This window comes from Opisthocomus hoazin, chromosome Z (genome assembly GCF_030867145.1).
Source record: "Opisthocomus hoazin isolate bOpiHoa1 chromosome Z, bOpiHoa1.hap1, whole genome shotgun sequence".
Lineage (NCBI taxonomy): Eukaryota > Metazoa > Chordata > Aves > Opisthocomiformes > Opisthocomidae > Opisthocomus > Opisthocomus hoazin.
The window spans coordinates 34,006,852-34,023,951 of record NC_134454.1 but is presented as its reverse complement, the minus strand read 5'-3'; the positions used below and the strand labels follow the sequence as shown (position 1 = coordinate 34,023,951).

Below are 17,100 nucleotides of genomic sequence, written 5' to 3'. Positions count from 1 at the left end.
GAGAACACTGAACAAAGAATCATAGAATCATAGCATCACAGAACCATAGAATCAATCACCAAGTCCAGCCGTCAACCCAACACCACCATGCCTACTAAACCATGACCTGAATGTCTATAGGTTTTTTGAACACCTCCAGGGATGGTGACTCCAATACTTCCCCGGGCAGCCTGTTCCAATGCCTGACCACTCTTTCAGTAAAGAAATCTGCAGGCATTGGTTTTGAAAACCAAAGCAGATACACAAACAGTAGACCTCTCGCCAAACAATGTCCAACCCCCTGCCCCTCCACTGAGAAAGAGACCCTGAGTATTGATGGCATTTCAATTTCTACCAGCAGGCATGAGTCCCTAAACCGTTGACACCTCCCCATCCATCAGTGCTCCTCAGTCGGCCCAGCTGTACCCCCCCGCCCCCGACGCGGTGCGTGGGGGCAGCAGTGGAAAACCTGGGCAGAGCTGCCTGTGGGCAGCGAGGGCTGACGTGCAGACGGGGAGCACCCTCTGCATGCTGCTCTTGCCGGGCGAGGGCCCTGCTTTCCTGTGGGAAGGAGCCAGCCCGCTAAGTCTTGCCCTCCACAGAGCTTGCATTTCAGAATTGGTGTGCCCCATGTCTCAGAAATCCTTCCTCTTTAATTGGAGGCTGCTCTTGTGTGGGAATCGACAGGGCCGCGGGCGGCCTTGACGGTCTTGATGGAATAGAGCCATATCTATGAGCTAATTATTTTGTGCACCTCTGTTTGAAAAACAGGAGGAAAGGAACGAAGAAACAGGATGGGGAAAACCAACTTTTTGATAAGTGTGAAGGTCGTGTGAACGGACACATGATGACCAATCAGAAGGACAAAGGAGCTACATGCCAGAAGACCCTCACCAATGCGACTCTGGGGGTGGGGGACAAGGGGATATAAAAATGTTATGATTAACCATTAAAGTGCTTCTGCTGCTGCTTCTGCTTGCTTTTGCTTGCTTTGTGACTGCCGTAACTTATTGTGGTGTGCTGCCACACTCTTGCTTCCCCTCTCTTTGACTTTCTTTGTCTTTCATTTTCTCTTATTCCCTCTCTTTTTCTCTCGTCTGGCTTGCTGTTTCCCCAAGGTCATGCCCACCACACCGAGAGAGCAGAGAATGGCACAGCTCAGCCTCCGTTGCTTTTGTGAATTGCCCTGTTTTATCTCTGCCAGGTGTGCTGGTTTTGTCTGGCATAGAGCTAATTTTTTCTGTAGCAGCTACTATAGGGCTATGTTTTAGATTTGTGCTGAAAACAGTGCAGATAACACAGGGATGTTTTAGTTACTGCTGAGCAGTGCTTACACAGAGTCAAGGCCTTTTCTGCTCCTCTCCCCACCCCACCAGCGAGTAGGATGGGGGTGCACAACAAGGGACACAGCTGGGACAGCTGACCCCAGATGACCAAAGTGATATTCCACACCATTTGGCATCATGCACAGCATATAAAGCAAAGAAAAGAAGGAAGGGAAGGATCTTCAGTGTGATGGTGTTTCTCTTCCCAAGTAACTGCTTCCCAAGCCCTGCTTTCCTGGAGATGGCTGAACACCTGCCTGCCCATGGGAAGTACTGAATGAAATCCTTGTTTTGCTTTGCTTGCGTGCATGGCTTTTGCTTTACTTATTAAACTGTCTACCTCAACCCACAAGTTTTCTCACTTTCACCCTCCTAAACCTCTTCCCCATCCCATACAGGGGTAAGTGAGCAAGCAGCTGTGGGGTGCTCTGTTGCCAGCCGGGGTTAATTCTCAACACCGGGTCAGAGCAAGCCTGCCGCCACGGCACTTCTGGCTGTAGGCATTGGTTTTGAAAACCAAAGCAGAATCACAAACAGTAGATCTCTCACCAAACAATGACACCCAAAATGGAAAGATAAATGTTACGTTTGCAAAGCACACAGTCCACACATTCAGATTAATTTAACAAAAAAAAGTATTATTGCTTTATTCAGATGAAAACAAATGAGCATCAGACAAATAGATGAAAGCACAGTAGAATTCAGCCTGAACAGCTTCTTATGAACCAAGCTACTTTTCCCTTGTCTAAGAAGAGTAATCCCCATAAAACGCATTTTCTGGCTTTTGGTTTGGGTTGTTTTTTTGCTGTTTGTTTTAAACAAAACTTTGAAATACTCTGTGGATATATTTTACCTAGTACAAGAATTATCGTATGATGGTTTTATGAAATTGCAACTTCCAAACAGTCTTCTGAGAAACTTTAAAAGTTATGTACTAGCAATATTGTATCTTCTGTGAGTTAAAAGTGCATACACAGTCAAAGGTTTTAGACTTTTCCCAGACATCTTTTAACATACACAAATCACATCAGCTGTTTTTGTTCTCAAAGGGAAAAAAGTAGTCAAAACAAATTCACAATTTTAAGAAGTGTTCCATGGGAAGTGTGCTACATTTTTTCTTCCGGGAAACCAAACCAAGAAGATCTGCTGACGAGATTCTTTGGCAGTCTTAGTATCAGTGGTTGTCTCTCTGGACACTCTAGGAAGGACATCCTGGGGGAAGGCAGCTGACCAGAAGGCGATGCTGGTGCTTCTTCAACGTAGCTGCTTAGAGTTTCTATGTGACGGATGCTACTGCTGGTATCCGCTCTGGCAAGCCTCCGACCAGGCGATGTTTCTCGAAGTTCAAAATCAGCATTTCTAATGTCACCGTCTAAGTCTGCCCTTGTGGTAGGAATACTGTACTTTTTGGCTGCTCCTCCAGTTTTCTCACCGACTCTGTAAACATCTTCACATCCTGTCATTTCCAAAAAAGAAGATGGAGACTCACCTTCTCTCTCGTATGTCCGAGTTGTGCCTGTCCAAGTAATACTGCTGTCACATTCCATAGTTAGTGGCTCCTTGCTACTATCACTATCAATCGTAATCACCACTGGAGAAGAGTGTGACGAGTTACTCACGTGATGTTTCCGGTGTTTCTTCTTATGCTTCTTCTTTTTCTTTTTCAGATGTCTTGTGTCTGTCGCTTTTCCTTCATAGACTATCTCCACACTTGGACTCCTCATCTTTTTCGTCTTTTTCTTACGCTTTGTCTCACTGCTTGCTCGATTGTCTGAAAGGCTATCTTCATTTTTGTAGCAGTCACTGAATTTGGAGAAAGTTTTCTCGGGGTCATTTTCTCTTTCTAGACTTGTGCTCTCCACAAACGCATTCTCCAAATGGCGGGTTTTGTACTTCCTTTTTCCACCAGGCTTTCCACTTTTCGTTCTGTTAGTTCCTCCAGAAGGGGTCCTTGACCTGTTGCTTGATCGACTCCTCGACCTGCATCTTTCATCACAGTAATAGTGTCTCTCACGGAGTCCCCTCTGGCTCTGTGGATCTGCCTTTTCAACAAATGATCGCATCCTGTATTCTGGACTAGCAGATTGCTTCGAATAACGAGCATTAGGCTGAGTCCTCCTTCTGCTGGAGGAGTCATAGCCATCTCCAAGGTCCTTTCGACTACAGGAAGTGTAACCCCACTGGTCTCTACTTTGATAATTGTCTCTCATGTAATAACGATCGCTGTCCCTGCTTCTTGATCGCCTTTTGCCATGGCCTTTGCTACGTGATCGTGATCTGCTTAATTCTCTGGATGGACTGCTCTCACGACTTAGAGAGACTCTCTGGCTTTTTAGAGAGACTCTGGTGTCACGAGCCCTTGACCTCCTGCTGCTTCTCTTGCTCCTACGCTTGCTACTATCCCTGCTTCTCGATGGTCTCCTTTTAAGGTGGCTTCTGCTACGATGCTCCCTCCTAGACCGATGGCCACGACTGCCTCGACTGTTCCGAGAACAGGACCGTGGGCTCCTGGACCTCCCCTTTCTGGACAATCTGTGATGCCAAGGGAAGCACACTGTGTCACTCCCCGGAGAGAGGCTCCAGTTCCGGTCCCGTGGAGACAGATCTTTCACCTTACACTTGTTCTTCTCTTCATCTTTGGACTCTGTCTTCTCAGCTGCAGGAGATAAGCAGCTTCTACCACTACCCACACCCTCCCTGTATGTGGGGGAACGTGGCGAGAAACTCCTGCTTGGTTCACTGTCACTCCAGCTGCGACACTGCATTGGCTGCTGTTTCTTCGCATCTTCCCTTTTCTCTTCTCTGATGGACTCCTCAGAGTCCGAGGACAGCTCAACCACTTCTGGTGTCCTCTCAGCTAACGGCTTAACATACCCAACAATAACACAATTGTCCGATGAAGAGTCACTGTCGTTTGAGTCAGCGTTAGCCTGTAACTGAGGCTGCCATTTGGTTCTTTGACTCTTTGTAGCAGAGTCCTCATCAGAACTTTCTGACATCTCCAGAGGAGAAGCCATGGTTGCACGAACCTCTTCTGAAACAGAATAGGAAGGCCCGGGAGTTTCATCATCCCAGGGGGCCTGATCAAGACCAGTCACAGACAAACTGTTATCTGGCCCTCGAGAATATGCCATATCCGGAGATATTGTAATAATTGATGAGTCCGAGTGGCTTCCTTCATCATACGACGGTGCAGGACAGTCATAATTGGCATGTTGATCATACGCTTCTAAGTTAAAAGGACAACGGGCAAAACTGATGAATTCATGTATGAAGTGTTCAGTCCGATTCAGCAGAAATGGCTTTAAATCGTCAGCAAAGGCCTGACTTTCCAGGTCATACCTGGTCACATTACTCATGATAAAGTGCTGCACAATATTAACCAAAGATCCATGGGCACCAAACAGCACCGTAAGTTCTCGCTTCAGCCAAGGAACCAACCTGTGAAGGCAAGCAGGGTTGCGGCGGAAAAACTCTGCTGAAATGTCTCGGTAGCGGCCACCATCCTGAATATTCCGAATGCGCACACCAGTACGGTACAGCGCTCTGCGGAAGTTGATCATGTCCTCCTCCTGAATCTGCCGTAGAGACCTGCCCTCCGCGCTAGCCTGTCTCCTTGAGGCCAGCCTCCTGATCATCTGCTGGATCTCTCCGGCTCTCTGCCGCACGGGTGCGCTGGACAAGCCTTCAAACAATATCCCATTATCTGGAGGGAACTGCGTCCTTCGGGACGGGGAACGACTGGCGCGGCGTTCGCCTGTTAAAGTGGTACGGTAACGAAATCTCCGGCCATCAGGGCTGGCAAAAGAGCTATTTTCTGAAAAGGGGAGTACGTACTCCTTGAAGTCATCTTCGGCACGAATCGTATGGAAAATGGAAAAAAAGGGTTGCTTGCACAGGGGGCATTCTGCTTTGTTTTTTGACCACTCCTGGACACAGTGGAAACAGAACTTATGCAAGCAGCGATCTAGATACGCAACATTGTCAAACCTATCCAAGCAGATGGGGCATTTAGAGTCAGGAGACGCATCTGTTGGCAGTTTGCTGGTGCTGGCTTTTGGCGAAAAGTTACTGTCTTCTGAAAAATCCTTATCTGAGGAAGTCATGTTCTACAAAAGAAAGAGACAATAGATCATTGCTATCTCAGAGAGACAGAAAATGCTAACATCTAGACACAGAAACCCGTAACCATCGCCTTCAAGGTTCCAAACCCAACAACAGCACTCAGAGAACACTGAACAAAGAATCATAGAATCATAGCATCACAGAACCATAGAATCAATCACCAAGTCCAGCCGTCAACCCAACACCACCATGCCTACTAAACCATGACCTGAATGTCTATAGGTTTTTTGAACACCTCCAGGGATGGTGACTCCAATACTTCCCCGGGCAGCCTGTTCCAATGCCTGACCACTCTTTCAGTAAAGAAATCTGCAGGCATTGGTTTTGAAAACCAAAGCAGATACACAAACAGTAGACCTCTCGCCAAACAATGTCCAACCCCCTGCCCCTCCACTGAGAAAGAGACCCTGAGTATTGATGGCATTTCAATTTCTACCAGCAGGCATGAGTCCCTAAACCGTTGACACCTCCCCATCCATCAGTGCTCCTCAGTCGGCCCAGCTGTACCCCCCCGCCCCCGACGCGGTGCGTGGGGGCAGCAGTGGAAAACCTGGGCAGAGCTGCCTGTGGGCAGCGAGGGCTGACGTGCAGACGGGGAGCACCCTCTGCATGCTGCTCTTGCCGGGCGAGGGCCCTGCTTTCCTGTGGGAAGGAGCCAGCCCGCTAAGTCTTGCCCTCCACAGAGCTTGCATTTCAGAATTGGTGTGCCCCATGTCTCAGAAATCCTTCCTCTTTAATTGGAGGCTGCTCTTGTGTGGGAATCGACAGGGCCGCGGGCGGCCTTGACGGTCTTGATGGAATAGAGCCATATCTATGAGCTAATTATTTTGTGCACCTCTGTTTGAAAAACAGGAGGAAAGGAACGAAGAAACAGGATGGGGAAAACCAACTTTTTGATAAGTGTGAAGGTCGTGTGAACGGACACATGATGACCAATCAGAAGGACAAAGGAGCTACATGCCAGAAGACCCTCACCAATGCGACTCTGGGGGTGGGGGACAAGGGGATATAAAAATGTTATGATTAACCATTAAAGTGCTTCTGCTGCTGCTTCTGCTTGTTTTTGCTTGCTTTGTGACTGCCGTAACTTATTGTGGTGTGCTGCCACACTCTTGCTTCCCCTCTCTTTGACTTTCTTTGTCTTTCATTTTCTCTTATTCCCTCTCTTTTTCTCTCGTCTGGCTTGCTGTTTCCCCAAGGTCATGCCCACCACACCGAGAGAGCAGAGAATGGCACAGCTCAGCCTCCGTTGCTTTTGTGAATTGCCCTGTTTTATCTCTGCCAGGTGTGCTGGTTTTGTCTGGCATAGAGCTAATTTTTTCTGTAGCAGCTACTATAGGGCTATGTTTTAGATTTGTGCTGAAAACAGTGCAGATAACACAGGGATGTTTTAGTTACTGCTGAGCAGTGCTTACACAGAGTCAAGGTCTTTTCTGCTCCTCTCCCCACCCCACCAGCGAGTAGGATGGGGGTGCACAACAAGGGACACAGCTGGGACAGCTGACCCCTGATGACCAAAGTGATATTCCACACCATTTGGCATCATGCACAGCATATAAAGCAAAGAAAAGAAGGAAGGGAAGGATCTTCAGTGTGATGGTGTTTCTCTTCCCAAGTAACTGCTTCCCAAGCCCTGCTTTCCTGGAGATGGCTGAACACCTGCCTGCCCATGGGAAGTACTGAATGAAATCCTTGTTTTGCTTTGCTTGCGTGCATGGCTTTTGCTTTACTTATTAAACTGTCTACCTCAACCCACAAGTTTTCTCACTTTCACCCTCCTAAACCTCTTCCCCATCCCATACAGGGGTAAGTGAGCAAGCAGCTGTGGGGTGCTCTGTTGCCAGCCGGGGTTAATTCTCAACACCGGGTCAGAGCAAGCCTGCCGCCACGGCACTTCTGGCTGTAGGCATTGGTTTTGAAAACCAAAGCAGAATCACAAACAGTAGATCTCTCACCAAACAATGACACCCAAAATGGAAAGATAAATGTTACGTTTGCAAAGCACACAGTCCACACATTCAGATTAATTTAACAAAAAAAAGTATTATTGCTTTATTCAGATGAAAACAAATGAGCATCAGACAAATAGATGAAAGCACAGTAGAATTCAGCCTGAACAGCTTCTTATGAACCAAGCTACTTTTCCCTTGTCTAAGAAGAGTAATCCCCATAAAACGCATTTTCTGGCTTTTGGTTTGGGTTGTTTTTTTGCTGTTTGTTTTAAACAAAACTTTGAAATACTCTGTGGATATATTTTACCTAGTACAAGAATTATCGTATGATGGTTTTATGAAATTGCAACTTCCAAACAGTCTTCTGAGAAACTTTAAAAGTTATGTACTAGCAATATTGTATCTTCTGTGAGTTAAAAGTGCATACACAGTCAAAGGTTTTAGACTTTTCCCAGACATCTTTTAACATACACAAATCACATCAGCTGTTTTTGTTCTCAAAGGGAAAAAAGTAGTCAAAACAAATTCACAATTTTAAGAAGTGTTCCATGGGAAGTGTGCTACATTTTTTCTTCCGGGAAACCAAACCAAGAAGATCTGCTGACGAGATTCTTTGGCAGTCTTAGTATCAGTGGTTGTCTCTCTGGACACTCTAGGAAGGACATCCTGGGGGAAGGCAGCTGACCAGAAGGCGATGCTGGTGCTTCTTCAACGTAGCTGCTTAGAGTTTCTATGTGACGGATGCTACTGCTGGTATCCGCTCTGGCAAGCCTCCGACCAGGCGATGTTTCTCGAAGTTCAAAATCAGCATTTCTAATGTCACCGTCTAAGTCTGCCCTTGTGGTAGGAATACTGTACTTTTTGGCTGCTCCTCCAGTTTTCTCACCGACTCTGTAAACATCTTCACATCCTGTCATTTCCAAAAAAGAAGATGGAGACTCACCTTCTCTCTCGTATGTCCGAGTTGTGCCTGTCCAAGTAATACTGCTGTCACATTCCATAGTTAGTGGCTCCTTGCTACTATCACTATCAATCGTAATCACCACTGGAGAAGAGTGTGACGAGTTACTCACGTGATGTTTCCGGTGTTTCTTCTTATGCTTCTTCTTTTTCTTTTTAAGATGTCTTGTGTCTGTCGCTTTTCCTTCATAGACTATCTCCACACTTGGACTCCTCATCTTTTTCGTCTTTTTCTTACGCTTTGTCTCACTGCTTGCTCGATTGTCTGAAAGGCTATCTTCATTTTTGTAGCAGTCACTGAATTTGGAGAAAGTTTTCTCGGGGTCATTTTCTCTTTCTAGACTTGTGCTCTCCACAAACGCATTCTCCAAATGGCGGGTTTTGTACTTCCTTTTTCCACCAGGCTTTCCACTTTTCGTTCTGTTAGTTCCTCCAGAAGGGGTCCTTGACCTGTTGCTTGATCGACTCCTCGACCTGCATCTTTCATCACAGTAATAGTGTCTCTCACGGAGTCCCCTCTGGCTCTGTGGATCTGCCTTTTCAACAAATGATCGCATCCTGTATTCTGGACTAGCAGATTGCTTCGAATAACGAGCATTAGGCTGAGTCCTCCTTCTGCTGGAGGAGTCATAGCCATCTCCAAGGTCCTTTCGACTACAGGAAGTGTAACCCCACTGGTCTCTACTTTGATAATTGTCTCTCATGTAATAACGATCGCTGTCCCTGCTTCTTGATCGCCTTTTGCCATGGCCTTTGCTACGTGATCGTGATCTGCTTAATTCTCTGGATGGACTGCTCTCACGACTTAGAGAGACTCTCCGGCTTTTTAGAGAGACTCTGGTGTCACGAGCCCTTGACCTCCTGCTGCTTCTCTTGCTCCTACGCTTGCTACTATCCCTGCTTCTCGATGGTCTCCTTTTAAGGTGGCTTCTGCTACGATGCTCCCTCCTAGACCGATGGCCACGACTGCCTCGACTGTTCCGAGAACAGGACCGTGGGCTCCTGGACCTCCCCTTTCTGGACAATCTGTGATGCCAAGGGAAGCACACTGTGTCACTCCCCGGAGAGAGGCTCCAGTTCCGGTCCCGTGGAGACAGATCTTTCACCTTACACTTGTTCTTCTCTTCATCTTTGGACTCTGTCTTCTCAGCTGCAGGAGATAAGCAGCTTCTACCACTACCCACACCCTCCCTGTATGTGGGGGAACGTGGCGAGAAACTCCTGCTTGGTTCACTGTCACTCCAGCTGCGACACTGCATTGGCTGCTGTTTCTTCGCATCTTCCCTTTTCTCTTCTCTGATGGACTCCTCAGAGTCCGAGGACAGCTCAACCACTTCTGGTGTCCTCTCAGCTAACGGCTTAACATACCCAACAATAACACAATTGTCCGATGAAGAGTCACTGTCGTTTGAGTCAGCGTTAGCCTGTAACTGAGGCTGCCGTTTGGTTCTTTGACTCTTTGTAGCAGAGTCCTCATCAGAACTTTCTGACATCTCCAGAGGAGAAGCCATGGTTGCACGAACCTCTTCTGAAACAGAATAGGAAGGCCCGGGAGTTTCATCATCCCAGGGGGCCTGATCAAGACCAGTCACAGACAAACTGTTATCTGGCCCTCGAGAATATGCCATATCCGGAGATATTGTAATAATTGATGAGTCCGAGTGGCTTCCTTCATCATACGACGGTGCAGGACAGTCATAATTGGCATGTTGATCATACGCTTCTAAGTTAAAAGGACAACGGGCAAAACTGATGAATTCATGTATGAAGTGTTCAGTCCGATTCAGCAGAAATGGCTTTAAATCGTCAGCAAAGGCCTGACTTTCCAGGTCATACCTGGTCACATTACTCATGATAAAGTGCTGCACAATATTAACCAAAGATCCATGGGCACCAAACAGCACCGTAAGTTCTCGCTTCAGCCAAGGAACCAACCTGTGAAGGCAAGCAGGGTTGCGGCGGAAAAACTCTGCTGAAATGTCTCGGTAGCGGCCACCATCCTGAATATTCCGAATGCGCACACCAGTACGGTACAGCGCTCTGCGGAAGTTGATCATGTCCTCCTCCTGAATCTGCCGTAGAGACCTGCCCTCCGCGCTAGCCTGTCTCCTTGAGGCCAGCCTCCTGATCATCTGCTGGATCTCTCCGGCTCTCTGCCGCACGGGTGAGCTGGACAAGCCTTCAAACAATATCCCATTATCTGGAGGGAACTGCGTCCTTCGGGACGGGGAACGACTGGCGCGGCGTTCGCCTGTTAAAGTGGTACGGTAACGAAATCTCCGGCCATCAGGGCTGGCAAAAGAGCTATTTTCTGAAAAGGGGAGTACGTACTCCTTGAAGTCATCTTCGGCACGAATCGTATGGAAAATGGAAAAAAAGGGTTGCTTGCACAGGGGGCATTCTGCTTTGTTTTTTGACCACTCCTGGACACAGTGGAAACAGAACTTATGCAAGCAGCGATCTAGATACGCAACATTGTCAAACCTATCCAAGCAGATGGGGCATTTAGAGTCAGGAGACGCATCTGTTGGCAGTTTGCTGGTGCTGGCTTTTGGCGAAAAGTTACTGTCTTCTGAAAAATCCTTATCTGAGGAAGTCATGTTCTACAAAAGAAAGAGACAATAGATCATTGCTATCTCAGAGAGACAGAAAATGCTAACATCTAGACACAGAAACCCGTAACCATCGCCTTCAAGGTTCCAAACCCAACAACAGCACTCAGAGAACACTGAACAAAGAATCATAGAATCATAGCATCACAGAACCATAGAATCAATCACCAAGTCCAGCCGTCAACCCAACACCACCATGCCTACTAAACCATGACCTGAATGTCTATAGGTTTTTTGAACACCTCCAGGGATGGTGACTCCAATACTTCCCCGGGCAGCCTGTTCCAATGCCTGACCACTCTTTCAGTAAAGAAATCTGCAGGCATTGGTTTTGAAAACCAAAGCAGATACACAAACAGTAGACCTCTCGCCAAACAATGTCCAACCCCCTGCCCCTCCACTGAGAAAGAGACCCTGAGTATTGATGGCATTTCAATTTCTACCAGCAGGCATGAGTCCCTAAACCGTTGACACCTCCCCATCCATCAGTGCTCCTCAGTCGGCCCAGCTGTACCCCCCCACCCCCGACGCGGTGCGTGGGGGCAGCAGTGGAAAACCTGGGCAGAGCTGCCTGTGGGCAGCGAGGGCTGACGTGCAGACGGGGAGCACCCTCTGCATGCTGCTCTTGCCGGGCGAGGGCCCTGCTTTCCTGTGGGAAGGAGCCAGCCCGCTAAGTCTTGCCCTCCACAGAGCTTGCATTTCAGAATTGGTGTGCCCCATGTCTCAGAAATCCTTCCTCTTTAATTGGAGGCTGCTCTTGTGTGGGAATCGACAGGGCCGCGGGCGGCCTTGACGGTCTTGATGGAATAGAGCCATATCTATGAGCTAATTATTTTGTGCACCTCTGTTTGAAAAACAGGAGGAAAGGAACGAAGAAACAGGATGGGGAAAACCAACTTTTTGATAAGTGTGAAGGTCGTGTGAACGGACACATGATGACCAATCAGAAGGACAAAGGAGCTACATGCCAGAAGACCCTCACCAATGCGACTCTGGGGGTGGGGGACAAGGGGATATAAAAATGTTATGATTAACCATTAAAGTGCTTCTGCTGCTGCTTCTGCTTGTTTTTGCTTGCTTTGTGACTGCCGTAACTTATTGTGGTGTGCTGCCACACTCTTGCTTCCCCTCTCTTTGACTTTCTTTGTCTTTCATTTTCTCTTATTCCCTCTCTTTTTCTCTCGTCTGGCTTGCTGTTTCCCCAAGGTCATGCCCACCACACCGAGAGAGCAGAGAATGGCACAGCTCAGCCTCCGTTGCTTTTGTGAATTGCCCTGTTTTATCTCTGCCAGGTGTGCTGGTTTTGTCTGGCATAGAGCTAATTTTTTCTGTAGCAGCTACTATAGGGCTATGTTTTAGATTTGTGCTGAAAACAGTGCAGATAACACAGGGATGTTTTAGTTACTGCTGAGCAGTGCTTACACAGAGTCAAGGTCTTTTCTGCTCCTCTCCCCACCCCACCAGCGAGTAGGATGGGGGTGCACAACAAGGGACACAGCTGGGACAGCTGACCCCTGATGACCAAAGTGATATTCCACACCATTTGGCATCATGCACAGCATATAAAGCAAAGAAAAGAAGGAAGGGAAGGATCTTCAGTGTGATGGTGTTTCTCTTCCCAAGTAACTGCTTCCCAAGCCCTGCTTTCCTGGAGATGGCTGAACACCTGCCTGCCCATGGGAAGTACTGAATGAAATCCTTGTTTTGCTTTGCTTGCGTGCATGGCTTTTGCTTTACTTATTAAACTGTCTACCTCAACCCACAAGTTTTCTCACTTTCACCCTCCTAAACCTCTTCCCCATCCCATACAGGGGTAAGTGAGCAAGCAGCTGTGGGGTGCTCTGTTGCCAGCCGGGGTTAATTCTCAACACCGGGTCAGAGCAAGCCTGCCGCCACGGCACTTCTGGCTGTAGGCATTGGTTTTGAAAACCAAAGCAGAATCACAAACAGTAGATCTCTCACCAAACAATGACACCCAAAATGGAAAGATAAATGTTACGTTTGCAAAGCACACAGTCCACACATTCAGATTAATTTAACAAAAAAAAGTATTATTGCTTTATTCAGATGAAAACAAATGAGCATCAGACAAATAGATGAAAGCACAGTAGAATTCAGCCTGAACAGCTTCTTATGAACCAAGCTACTTTTCCCTTGTCTAAGAAGAGTAATCCCCATAAAACGCATTTTCTGGCTTTTGGTTTGGGTTGTTTTTTTGCTGTTTGTTTTAAACAAAACTTTGAAATACTCTGTGGATATATTTTACCTAGTACAAGAATTATCGTATGATGGTTTTATGAAATTGCAACTTCCAAACAGTCTTCTGAGAAACTTTAAAAGTTATGTACTAGCAATATTGTATCTTCTGTGAGTTAAAAGTGCATACACAGTCAAAGGTTTTAGACTTTTCCCAGACATCTTTTAACATACACAAATCACATCAGCTGTTTTTGTTCTCAAAGGGAAAAAAGTAGTCAAAACAAATTCACAATTTTAAGAAGTGTTCCATGGGAAGTGTGCTACATTTTTTCTTCCGGGAAACCAAACCAAGAAGATCTGCTGACGAGATTCTTTGGCAGTCTTAGTATCAGTGGTTGTCTCTCTGGACACTCTAGGAAGGACATCCTGGGGGAAGGCAGCTGACCAGAAGGCGATGCTGGTGCTTCTTCAACGTAGCTGCTTAGAGTTTCTATGTGACGGATGCTACTGCTGGTATCCGCTCTGGCAAGCCTCCGACCAGGCGATGTTTCTCGAAGTTCAAAATCAGCATTTCTAATGTCACCGTCTAAGTCTGCCCTTGTGGTAGGAATACTGTACTTTTTGGCTGCTCCTCCAGTTTTCTCACCGACTCTGTAAACATCTTCACATCCTGTCATTTCCAAAAAAGAAGATGGAGACTCACCTTCTCTCTCGTATGTCCGAGTTGTGCCTGTCCAAGTAATACTGCTGTCACATTCCATAGTTAGTGGCTCCTTGCTACTATCACTATCAATCGTAATCACCACTGGAGAAGAGTGTGACGAGTTACTCACGTGATGTTTCCGGTGTTTCTTCTTATGCTTCTTCTTTTTCTTTTTAAGATGTCTTGTGTCTGTCGCTTTTCCTTCATAGACTATCTCCACACTTGGACTCCTCATCTTTTTCGTCTTTTTCTTACGCTTTGTCTCACTGCTTGCTCGATTGTCTGAAAGGCTATCTTCATTTTTGTAGCAGTCACTGAATTTGGAGAAAGTTTTCTCGGGGTCATTTTCTCTTTCTAGACTTGTGCTCTCCACAAACGCATTCTCCAAATGGCGGGTTTTGTACTTCCTTTTTCCACCAGGCTTTCCACTTTTCGTTCTGTTAGTTCCTCCAGAAGGGGTCCTTGACCTGTTGCTTGATCGACTCCTCGACCTGCATCTTTCATCACAGTAATAGTGTCTCTCACGGAGTCCCCTCTGGCTCTGTGGATCTGCCTTTTCAACAAATGATCGCATCCTGTATTCTGGACTAGCAGATTGCTTCGAATAACGAGCATTAGGCTGAGTCCTCCTTCTGCTGGAGGAGTCATAGCCATCTCCAAGGTCCTTTCGACTACAGGAAGTGTAACCCCACTGGTCTCTACTTTGATAATTGTCTCTCATGTAATAACGATCGCTGTCCCTGCTTCTTGATCGCCTTTTGCCATGGCCTTTGCTACGTGATCGTGATCTGCTTAATTCTCTGGATGGACTGCTCTCACGACTTAGAGAGACTCTCCGGCTTTTTAGAGAGACTCTGGTGTCACGAGCCCTTGACCTCCTGCTGCTTCTCTTGCTCCTACGCTTGCTACTATCCCTGCTTCTCGATGGTCTCCTTTTAAGGTGGCTTCTGCTACGATGCTCCCTCCTAGACCGATGGCCACGACTGCCTCGACTGTTCCGAGAACAGGACCGTGGGCTCCTGGACCTCCCCTTTCTGGACAATCTGTGATGCCAAGGGAAGCACACTGTGTCACTCCCCGGAGAGAGGCTCCAGTTCCGGTCCCGTGGAGACAGATCTTTCACCTTACACTTGTTCTTCTCTTCATCTTTGGACTCTGTCTTCTCAGCTGCAGGAGATAAGCAGCTTCTACCACTACCCACACCCTCCCTGTATGTGGGGGAACGTGGCGAGAAACTCCTGCTTGGTTCACTGTCACTCCAGCTGCGACACTGCATTGGCTGCTGTTTCTTCGCATCTTCCCTTTTCTCTTCTCTGATGGACTCCTCAGAGTCCGAGGACAGCTCAACCACTTCTGGTGTCCTCTCAGCTAACGGCTTAACATACCCAACAATAACACAATTGTCCGATGAAGAGTCACTGTCGTTTGAGTCAGCGTTAGCCTGTAACTGAGGCTGCCATTTGGTTCTTTGACTCTTTGTAGCAGAGTCCTCATCAGAACTTTCTGACATCTCCAGAGGAGAAGCCATGGTTGCACGAACCTCTTCTGAAACAGAATAGGAAGGCCCGGGAGTTTCATCATCCCAGGGGGCCTGATCAAGACCAGTCACAGACAAACTGTTATCTGGCCCTCGAGAATATGCCATATCCGGAGATATTGTAATAATTGATGAGTCCGAGTGGCTTCCTTCATCATACGACGGTGCAGGACAGTCATAATTGGCATGTTGATCATACGCTTCTAAGTTAAAAGGACAACGGGCAAAACTGATGAATTCATGTATGAAGTGTTCAGTCCGATTCAGCAGAAATGGCTTTAAATCGTCAGCAAAGGCCTGACTTTCCAGGTCATACCTGGTCACATTACTCATGATAAAGTGCTGCACAATATTAACCAAAGATCCATGGGCACCAAACAGCACCGTAAGTTCTCGCTTCAGCCAAGGAACCAACCTGTGAAGGCAAGCAGGGTTGCGGCGGAAAAACTCTGCTGAAATGTCTCGGTAGCGGCCACCATCCTGAATATTCCGAATGCGCACACCAGTACGGTACAGCGCTCTGCGGAAGTTGATCATGTCCTCCTCCTGAATCTGCCGTAGAGACCTGCCCTCCGCGCTAGCCTGTCTCCTTGAGGCCAGCCTCCTGATCATCTGCTGGATCTCTCCGGCTCTCTGCCGCACGGGTGAGCTGGACAAGCCTTCAAACAATATCCCATTATCTGGAGGGAACTGCGTCCTTCGGGACGGGGAACGACTGGCGCGGCGTTCGCCTGTTAAAGTGGTACGGTAACGAAATCTCCGGCCATCAGGGCTGGCAAAAGAGCTATTTTCTGAAAAGGGGAGTACGTACTCCTTGAAGTCATCTTCGGCACGAATCGTATGGAAAATGGAAAAAAAGGGTTGCTTGCACAGGGGGCATTCTGCTTTGTTTTTTGACCACTCCTGGACACAGTGGAAACAGAACTTATGCAAGCAGCGATCTAGATACGCAACATTGTCAAACCTATCCAAGCAGATGGGGCATTTAGAGTCAGGAGACGCATCTGTTGGCAGTTTGCTGGTGCTGGCTTTTGGCGAAAAGTTACTGTCTTCTGAAAAATCCTTATCTGAGGAAGTCATGTTCTACAAAAGAAAGAGACAATAGATCATTGCTATCTCAGAGAGACAGAAAATGCTAACATCTAGACACAGAAACCCGTAACCATCGCCTTCAAGGTTCCAAACCCAACAACAGCACTCAGAGAACACTGAACAAAGAATCATAGAATCATAGCATCACAGAACCATAGAATCAATCACCAAGTCCAGCCGTCAACCCAACACCACCATGCCTACTAAACCATGACCTGAATGTCTATAGGTTTTTTGAACACCTCCAGGGATGGTGACTCCAATACTTCCCCGGGCAGCCTGTTCCAATGCCTGACCACTCTTTCAGTAAAGAAATCTGCAGGCATTGGTTTTGAAAACCAAAGCAGATACACAAACAGTAGACCTCTCGCCAAACAATGTCCAACCCCCTGCCCCTCCACTGAGAAAGAGACCCTGAGTATTGATGGCATTTCAATTTCTACCAGCAGGCATGAGTCCCTAAACCGTTGACACCTCCCCATCCATCAGTGCTCCTCAGTCGGCCCAGCTGTACCCCCCCGCCCCCGACGCGGTGCGTGGGGGCAGCAGTGGAAAACCTGGGCAGAGCTGCCTGTGGGCAGCGAGGGCTGACGTGCAGACGGGGAGCACCCTCTGC

At 47.4% G+C, this 17,100-nt stretch overlaps 3 protein-coding genes across 3 annotated transcripts; all 3 read right to left on the bottom strand.

Annotated features, from left to right (window-relative positions):
- Positions 1-2,013: 2,013 nt before the first annotated feature.
- LOC142358940 (E3 ubiquitin-protein ligase Topors-like) lies at positions 2,014-5,433 on the bottom strand. Its single transcript, XM_075411696.1, has one exon. It carries the CDS (start codon positions 5,408-5,410, stop codon positions 2,411-2,413), a length of 3,000 nt encoding a protein of 999 aa, XP_075267811.1. The 5' UTR covers positions 5,411-5,433; the 3' UTR covers positions 2,014-2,410.
- A 2,111-nt stretch (positions 5,434-7,544) lies between these two features.
- On the bottom strand, positions 7,545-10,964 carry LOC142358939 (E3 ubiquitin-protein ligase Topors-like). Its single transcript, XM_075411687.1, has one exon. It carries the CDS (start codon positions 10,939-10,941, stop codon positions 7,942-7,944), a length of 3,000 nt encoding a protein of 999 aa, XP_075267802.1. The 5' UTR covers positions 10,942-10,964; the 3' UTR covers positions 7,545-7,941.
- A 2,111-nt stretch (positions 10,965-13,075) lies between these two features.
- Positions 13,076-16,495, bottom strand: LOC142358941 (E3 ubiquitin-protein ligase Topors-like). Its single transcript, XM_075411700.1, has one exon. It carries the CDS (start codon positions 16,470-16,472, stop codon positions 13,473-13,475), a length of 3,000 nt encoding a protein of 999 aa, XP_075267815.1. The 5' UTR covers positions 16,473-16,495; the 3' UTR covers positions 13,076-13,472.
- Positions 16,496-17,100: the final 605 nt, after the last annotated feature.